This window comes from Telmatherina bonti (genome assembly GCF_933228915.1).
Source record: "Telmatherina bonti genome assembly, chromosome: 13".
NCBI lineage: Eukaryota > Metazoa > Chordata > Actinopteri > Atheriniformes > Telmatherinidae > Telmatherina > Telmatherina bonti.
In genome coordinates, this window is record NC_136611.1 from 24,585,269 (window position 1) to 24,594,577 (window position 9,309).

Below are 9,309 nucleotides of genomic sequence, written 5' to 3' on the forward strand. Positions count from 1 at the left end.
AATAATTTCATTTTCAACCACGGCATGCATTGGGACTCTAGTCTAAATGTTGAATATATTTATTAGAGGTCATTGCTTTGCTTTGACTGTTGGGAATGCACTATTAGGATATATATTTTTGTGGAAATTACCACTAATTCAGAAGATTAAGTCTTTCTTCTTGAATAATGTGCATTTCTGTTTAGCGACGACAGAACTGTGCCATATGGTGACTTACTGCGATTCATTTTGTGGCTTTGTTGTGCCTGTTTTTTTGTTTTGTTTTAATATTTTAGGAGTGGCTTTAAACGCCCTGCTGTTTTATTGCACAGGCTGAATGCTGATTGATTCAATGCATATCTTTAAATAAAAATTTTCTACTTTCTCTCAAGTGAATTGAATGTTGTTTTAAGTGCTTTCAGTCTTGTCTTCAAAAACATACCGTAATTGAGATTTTTTAGTTTAGTAAGTAAAAAAAAAAAAAAAAAAATGTTTATGCCAACCTCCAAAAAATGTTTTGGATTTTAAAATGAATGTTTGTATTTACTGCGAATGATGATGTTGCAAATAACCATATAGCATAAGTGAAAAAAAGATTTACAGGAGGCCATCTGTCAGTTATCCCACATACTTCACTGCACAGATTGAGGCAGGTAGTTGATGCTAAAGCTATTTTTAAATTCAAGGGAAACTTTTTCTGTGCTTCACTTTAGGCCAAGCCAACTTTATTGTGTCACAAGATGAAACCAAAGAAATATATTTTAAAGAATAAATGCAAGCTAGAATAATCAAATGACTTTTAATGGAAAAAGCATATAAAATAATACATATGTTGGGTACTCATCACTTTGAGAAGGTTTTGAAAGTACAATTATAAACTTTATGAAATAATCATACAGCCCACTATTATTAAACCTCAGACATACTCTTGTTACTCCTTGACAATGAAGTTGTTCATATATAATGTGATCAGATATCAGATCAACGATTCATTTGATCAACCAGTAACATGTTTTCACAGAGGTAACATGTTCCTGGTCTCCTCTCCATAAATGTCAGGTATCTCTCCCATGGAAGATGACACCATGCGGACAGAGTTGCATCCACGAAGCTCTGTCTCATACTGGACGAGCTGCTTCCAGAACCCATTATTGGGCCTCACTATGGGTCGACATTTCTTGACCCAGCTGTGGGCCTCCAGGAGGGTCGTCCCGCGGTGCTTCACCAGGTAAGCCATGCACAGCGCGGCGGAGCGGCTCACACCGGCGTTACAATGCACCAACGTGCGGCCGCGGCGCTCAGCTGTAACCTGTATTCTGTCTGCAACATCGTCAAAGTGGTCTCTGAGAGGAGACCACGGGGAGTCAGAGACCGGGATGTGGATGTACTCTTCCACTGGAGGAGGAGAACTGCTCCTTGTCTCGGTAACGTTGATGATGCAGGTTATCCCATTCGCCGTCACCTGGCAGGCGTCGTCAGCTGCTCTGCCATTACTCAGATACAGATGCTCGGTGATTCGGCACAAGCCTGACAAACCTGCAGGGCACGATTGATACATATATGCCGACAAAACTCGCAATTGTTTCGCTTCTTGTGTTGCTGAAACGCGCTAACTAAACGCACGAACAGTCTGATGTACGGCAGCCGAAGAAGACCATACTTAGGTCGGCGAAATGCTTGTCGCCCCCTGCTGGCTGGTGTTTATAGCATCAGAAATCTTCCTTCTCTTCTTATTTTCTTTTCCTCAAGAATTTATTTTCACTGTCAAAACTAAACCCACAAGTGTGTTCTTTACCATTGGGTAAAGAACACATGTGGGGTTATAGTTTATTATTAGTCTATTATAGTGCATTCACATTCACATAAATAACTCAAAGTCAGCAGAGGGACGTGCATGAAACAATTTTTGACCTGATTGTTGAGGAGATTGTTTCCAGTATCAGATCAATGTATCAGTTGCTCATAAAGCAAGTAAGATTATAGGTAATACAAATTAAAGATAGGGGCTTACATCATAAGAGTGGACTGCTAATTTGTACATGGTCAATGTCACAGCAATGCATAAAACAGCCATATAGTCGCTATTTTTTAAATATAAAGTATGAAAACATAAAATTGCACATTTTTAATGAAAGCAAGTACCTTTTCAAGCTTCTTTAGTGTGGTATGAGGTCAATGTGAAGGGCTACTCTGCTGTTTACAGGTACATTCCACATAATTTATATTGCACACTCTTTTCTTCCATGTCTTCCTTCCTTGCTTCCTTTATTTATTTATTGCCTCCCTTTGAACAGAATTTACAGTCTTTTCTATGGTTTTCATGTCAAGCTGTTATCGATATTCCTCAACATACTTGCTTTGGTTTATTGTTATAGTATTCTGTATGTTCTCAGCTCACATTATTAGCAATCTCTCAGTCAGCTGCACAGTTTCAGAAGTCTAATGCTGAAAAAGACACTGTTCCTGTCAGCACCTTTATTGTGGGTGTAGACTTATGTTTTATTTGTAGACTTAGATTTATTTCCAGATTTTATGTCTGTGTAAAGATAAAATGGTTATAGGGTGGTAATTTTTTAATATGATCATCTTGAAGTGAGAGTCTTTAATTGCAACTGATAAAGCAGAATGAAATAATAAATGGAAATAAATGTGATGAATGCAGACAAATAGCATTAAGTTACAGCACATATGTGTGGTGCGTGCTGATTGGAGGTGGTTGCAGTGCACCACAGTGCTGGTGGTGCCTGCACACGATCCTCGGTTGCCCAGGAAACACAGATGGTAGATGAAGGGGGCGCATACAAAGGACCATAAACCTGTGGCAACAGCTGGAGACCGACACCGCTCATTATGCGCAGCCCCGCAGTCAAAGAAGCCACCGTTGTCTTAATACCTTCACAATTTTTTCTTTGCTCTCCACTTGATCTCGCTCTTTCTTTTGCCGGACTCGCCGTCAGTGCGCAGCTGTTGTTGGCACTCCCACATCTGCTTGACTCAGCTCGGCGGCCATGACCAGGACGCTAAGCATTACTGCGACTCGGTCCAAGGATCGACCAGCCTTCCACCGCTTCAAGGCGCAATCACTGCGCCCAGTCGACGGGTAGAAACATGTCGAGCATCTCTCCCTAAAGATATAAGAAGAAAGAGGAGAAGACAAAGAAGCTGCGACGTCTTCGCATCGCATAATGCTGCGATACAGGTGCGTGGAACCTCAAGTGGGCTAGGCTATGGAAAAAAAGAAGAGATTAAGAAAAATGACTATTATTCTCTTAATGATTTAAATCCATCTTTCTTTTTTTTTTTTTTTTAATACTGTAATAATACAACTCTTACAGTTGGACTGAGGCTGCTTGTACTTCCTTCATGCAGGGTAGGGCCTGCAGCTCTTTTTCCAATCCAACAACTGTGCAGGGTTTAGATGCAGTTATTTACAGAAAAGCTATTTCCGAATTTTGCGTAGGCATTGCTGCATAAACAGTAAACAAAGACCTTCTTAGCAGAAGCAGGGTTAAGCACGACACAATGTGTTGTCACCATACCATTTTAGAAAGTATGGCTTACAATAATAATAATAATAATAATAATAATAATAATAATAATAATAATAATGTAAAACAAATATAGTTTCCATCAACAGTACCTTAAGTACATTTTTGTGGATTTGTTTTTTAGGTAACCTTGTGCGTGTTGCATGGGCTGGATTCATCTCCAGAGCAGGTGAAAGGACCCCAACCAGGACCCTGGGATGATCCAACAGCAGGACAGGTTATGTGTACAGACTGAATTGTTTATATATTTATTGTTTAAGATTGATTAGAAAATATAATATCCTGAAGCCACTGAATCTTATTTTTATCTCTGGAGTATTTTGAATAAGTTAAGCATGTCTTAGTTGAAAGACAAGAATAAATGGCAAGATGCTCGATCCCTCGAGGCATCTTGGGAACACAGTTGAGTTTTGTCCCACTTTTCTGCTGCTTTGTGTTATGTGTTCCTCTCCAGTTACACTGATGGAAAAGCAGACTTGGGCTTGACAGGACCTCATTGTACCTCTGGTGGGATTGCTCCATCGCCTTTTGCTGTGCTGCTTTCAGTGACTGATACAAGGTCTATCAGATTTACACCACTGTGACTTTTATGTCCCTCATATTCACTTTACACTCCGACCTGTGACTTGTTATATAAGTCTTGATGAATATAAACTGCACCGCCAGTTTTTATGGACTCCGTGTCTCTCTTGCACACATGCAGCATGTATTTCTATGTATATCCTCTGAACTGGTAGAGGGTGCAGATAAATGACAAACTGATTAGTTGTTTGTTAAATCACTAACATATTTTTAAGCTACTGTCCTCTGCAGGATTAAAGTTGAGGAGGAAGATAAACCAACCTCAAACAGAACACCATAATGAAATCTGCATAATCTGCTTGTCAGATTCAGCATTATGCAGGATTAACCACCCAAAAACAAATATTTTACATGTTTTCAGAGCAGAATAGGCTCATATGTTTTAGTATAGGAGACCAACAGGAAAATGTTTGTTTAGTTTTGAAAAGGTTAAAAAAAACACACACACACAAACACACACACACACACACACACACACACACACACACACACACACACACAAAAACAACTATAATTCACTGTAACTGCACTCTTTCCGTTACAGTGGCTGACGCGTGATGCCATTTCTGCTGCCCTGCACCTTCAGAAAGAAGAAAATCATCTTCCAGTGTTTCCTCACCAAGACACAACTTCTGCTGCTTCCGTGTCTCAGAGAAAGGAGATAATAATGCAACCATTGATTTGTAGCCGTTTTCCTTGTGATCAGATTGAATAGGGGGGTGTTTTCTGAGCCATGCATTGTCGCTGCACAGCTTTTTGCATGTCTTTGTTGTCTCAGTCTTTAAATTTTAATGCTGAAAATGGGCCGCTGCATTTGAGGAGTTGTTTTGTTCACATGACCTCTTGACTCTGTTGCAAGTTACTTTTTTAAACAATCTGACCACTTTTCCTTGGATAAGACAGGATGTCATGTTTTACCAGCACTATCTTGAATGTATTTTTATAAAATTTAACAAGTACGAATGCCAAACCCAGACCTGGGAAGCTTTTAAGATTCTAGCCTGTAAAGACAAAAATATAACATTGTAAAGTGTGCGAGTGACGGCGATTCCTGCCTTCTAGATGTGTAATTCACACATTTTTGTTTGCTGTGAAACCACTAAAGTTTAGTGAGATACCAACTATTTTTATTTTAGTATTCATGACACATTCTTACGTGTGTGTGTGTGTGTTGTGTGCGGGGGCATCTGTGTGAGTGCATGTATGTCAATGCATGCGCTCCATTTGTGTACGCGTTTGTACTTGTATGTGTGCATGTGTGTCACATTAAGTTGGATAAAATGTATTTGTAATGGGCCTGCAGCTAGAGCTACAGTTCTTCCAGTCACTGAATGTACCAGATAAGGGATAAAACATTATTTACTAATGATTCTTAGCATTTGTTACAACCTCATTCAAGCAGCAGTTACACTTGTGATTTCAAGGATGCCACTGGAAATTAGAGATATGCAGTTTTCTAAATGATGCCTACTGGCATAAATGAAACGATCCTGATATCAGCACCTCCATTATTCAACACTTAAAGCAACATTACAACAAATGCTAATAATTATGTGTAAATAGCCTTTTACCCAGGTCTGGTTTGTACTAACAGTATCTGACTAATATTTAACAGTACTAATATCTGCTAATGGTTGAAGGATTACTAACCTGTGCTGAGAATGCTGGTGGCTTGCATTTCTAACCCTTGACTAACCCTCTGAGACACACACTCCTCTCACATGATCCTGCAATCCTTCTTGTAGAAATGCCTTTTCTTTTTTTTTTTTCTAGAATGAATTAATCAGAAGGAAAGCAATTTTAAGATGTGTTAGAATGAACATATGAAGAAGGGTTTCAGGACCTGGGAAGGGAAAGTTGTTAACCACAAAGAACAGTCCCAGCTGCTGACAAAACTGAGTTGACCACATACTGAATAATAATAATAATAATAATGATAATAATAATAATAATAATAATAATAATAATAATAATAACAATAAAATAATTTTTCATTTAAATTTTAAGTTTAATGTTACAATTTTAACTCACATCTTTTTCAAACCAGTTTATAGTCTCTGAGCATGTGCTGTGGTCAACTGCTGCGGATGAGTGCCTGGCTTGTTGTCACCACATGTAGAGGGACTTCAGCCATGCAAACCTCAGCTCTGATACTAACCCCTTCTCGTGTTTATACTAACCATGGTGAGCCTGTAAAGGTCCACCTGTTGGTCCTACTAACACCTGCTGTTGTTTGATTATCTCCAAGAAGACTAAAGCATGCATTGTAGAGCTAGAGGTGTTAATTAAAGGACGTCACATGGAGGCTTTTGCTCAAAACATCTTCCAGTGCCACAAGCTTGGACTTTTAATTGCTGGGCACCCCAACAAGGAACAATGCAAGTTTTTGTTTCCTAAAACAGCACTCCTAGTTAACTGTTACTAACTTAACAAGTTTTCAGAGGCACTCTGCAACTAACAAACTAACCTACTAATAAACTAATGATCTCACAAAAACTAACAACACTTTTTGCTTAATGTAAGAATCTGTGAAGCATTCAGAAACCGAGGCTCTACATCACTTCTTGAATGTTCTTAAAACTTAATGACATGCTTGGATGGGTGTTTGAGATAGATGTGTGTGTGTGTGTGTGTGTGTGTGTGTGTGTGTGTGTGTGTGTGTGCGTGTGTTTGTGGAAAGGAAGTTTCTAGTCAAACAAGGCAGTGCCTGGTTTTGTTCTTGTAAACAATTATTGTGCATAGCAATGCAGGTCATTACCCACAGAGTAATTTACGCAAATCATTACTTTTTAAAAATTTTACCTTTATTCATACAGTTAGTCGTATACATCAAGGAAAACATCAGAGTGCAGCATTCAGCCATCAATATGTCAGATCAAACATGCTAAATTCAATAAATGCAAAAGGATATTACTACATTTATACTGACTTGTTTAATTTATCACTTGTCTAAACCCTGCACCGTTTTTATAAACTGTTTGGACATAAATAAATAATGATTTTGGAGTACTGTTTTCTCTTTTTGAGCTATTACTCTACATACATGAAAAATATAACAGATGCAAGGAAGAAATTGCCCATGACAACATCAGAAGTTGAAGCAGAATTCTGTTCTGCAACACATTTTCTGACCAACTTTGATTAGATAAGAACCTCAAAACACAAATACATACACACATTTTTGTTGGATTGACCTCCTTTTCCCATCCCTCCATACTGTTTATCTCTAACTTTAGCTAGAATCAGTTTGTTCTGAACCACTCCATTAACCATACATTCATTTTATTTACTGCTTAGTCTAATAAGGGTAGCAGGGATGCTGGAGCCTATCCCAGCAATCATTGGGTGAGAGGCTGGGTACATCCTGGACAGATCACCAGTCCACAACAGGAGCAACATGTGATGGACTGGTCCCAACATGTTATAGTGTTATATACCTTGCACGCATGTCTTTGGAACCCGTTAACCATAAATCATGCCTCATACCAGGACTCTTTAAAATTCAAACTTTAGTACAAATGTGGAACATGATCCAGGTAAAGTCTATATTTATGAACGGTGATATAACCAGACACACCCACCCCCCTGAGTCATTGCCTCCACTTAGTAACAGGGTTTTTGAGGCAGCTTCATTAGTCTTTATGTAATAGTTAAACCTTCCCTCTGAACTGTTTGAAATCAAAAGATATTTCAGTGTAATTTTCTTGAAATGTGTTTTTGGGATTTTCTTTCCTAAAATGCCAAGAATCCACAGATACATGCAATTTCTATGATTTGCTTGATTTTTGTTTGTTAACACATTTAAATACTACTAATTGCTGATACATGAGGATCCCCGTTTGTCACAGCTGAATCAGTACATGAGCAAAGCTGCACATTGTTGTATTGTTTGGAAGCTTAGGAGGTTGTCACTAAGTTACAGCAGGGGGCAGCAGATCATCAGCTTGGAGGATGTGGAGTTCACTGTTTATGCAGTTTTACTAGACCAACCTTGTACTGGCTAATGGGATGTGTTTTTTTTTCCTGATAACATCAAGAAGTTAACAAAAGTCTGTGTAACTGTGTAACTAATCTGTTTTGCACTGTCTTCTAATTAGTTAGATTTATGTATTCACTGCTATTAAAAGTCTGCAGGTTTGGTTTAATTAAAAACAGTTTTAGATCAGGTGTTTGTCACTGAAACATTAGTTAACAATCCCAGTTATAGGATTAAGGGCTGATATACAAGGAGAACTTTCTTTATATTTTGAGGGTCTGCTACCAAGTTTGCAGACACTAAATCCTCTAGTGTGGGACCGAAGTAACTAAATTATTACTGGATTGTTTACAATAAAAACAAAAAATTGGTTATATTTTAAAATAACTAAATTAGGTAAATTATTATGGATAAGACAGAAGGAGAGAATCATACTGCCTGATGCACCTTCATTCCAGCGGCCTCTTCTACCTCCTTTATTTGTGTCAGACAAACAGAGATATGCTCCGCACCCCTCTAAAGCCCGATGTGATCCAGATGACTGGGGGTAGGAGTAACAGGCCCAGGTCTTCACGGGTCATCTGTAATTCACCAAAGGGCTCAGAGACCACAGTCTTAACACACAGAAAACCTCTAACAGAATGGCGAGGCTCCACTTAAAGTCTTAAATATCACACAAAGTCCGGTTCAAAGGCAGGTATGGTGGGACGAAAAACATTAATCGACTTAATGATGTCCTCTGGAGAGCTGTTTGTTTGGAAAACACACCAGTGTTCAGGCTTACAGAGACACCACAGACAACAGTGTTTAGCAGATGGAGAGGAAAAACAGTCAACGCAAAAAAAACTAATATTCCTACAATTTTTTCTTTTATATTTCCCCAATAATTATCCTAGTTTTAGTTATTGTTTGAACAAAATAAATACTGTGGCAGCACTTTTCATGTCTATGTGATTATGTATGTGAACTGGAAGCAGCTCTCTGTAGCCAGAGCTTCCAGGGACAATGTCGACTAAAATAACAAGTATCTCATTTTTTTTGTTGAGCTGTAAAACAGCACAGAAGAAGAAAAAGACGAAGTAAGCTCAGGAAGTATTTCTCTCTGTGGTGTTGTAATCAGCAGTCCTCTGCCCTACACAGTTTAAAATAGTAAATCTGCTCAAAGACAGTTCAGGGCTGAGTAGAAATTGGTTTTCCTGCCTGCGTGTTTTTGTGTGTCTGCTT

General features: G+C 38.6%; 1 protein-coding gene and 1 long non-coding RNA gene across 2 annotated transcripts; one reads left to right on the forward strand and one right to left on the reverse strand.

Annotated features, from left to right (window-relative positions):
* Positions 1–843: 843 nt before the first annotated feature.
* On the reverse strand, positions 844–1,592 carry LOC306763771 (dual specificity protein phosphatase 18). The gene has a single exon (XM_079250668.1). It carries the CDS (start codon positions 1,535–1,537, stop codon positions 995–997), a length of 543 nt encoding a protein of 180 aa, XP_079106794.1. The 5' UTR covers positions 1,538–1,592; the 3' UTR covers positions 844–994.
* A 1,405-nt stretch (positions 1,593–2,997) lies between these two features.
* LOC306764427 lies at positions 2,998–6,988 on the forward strand. Its single transcript, XR_013771549.1, has 3 exons — positions 2,998–3,178; positions 3,652–4,086; positions 4,654–6,988. It is a non-coding gene; the product is annotated as an uncharacterized lncRNA (long non-coding RNA).
* The last annotated feature ends 2,321 nt before the right edge of the window (positions 6,989–9,309 follow it).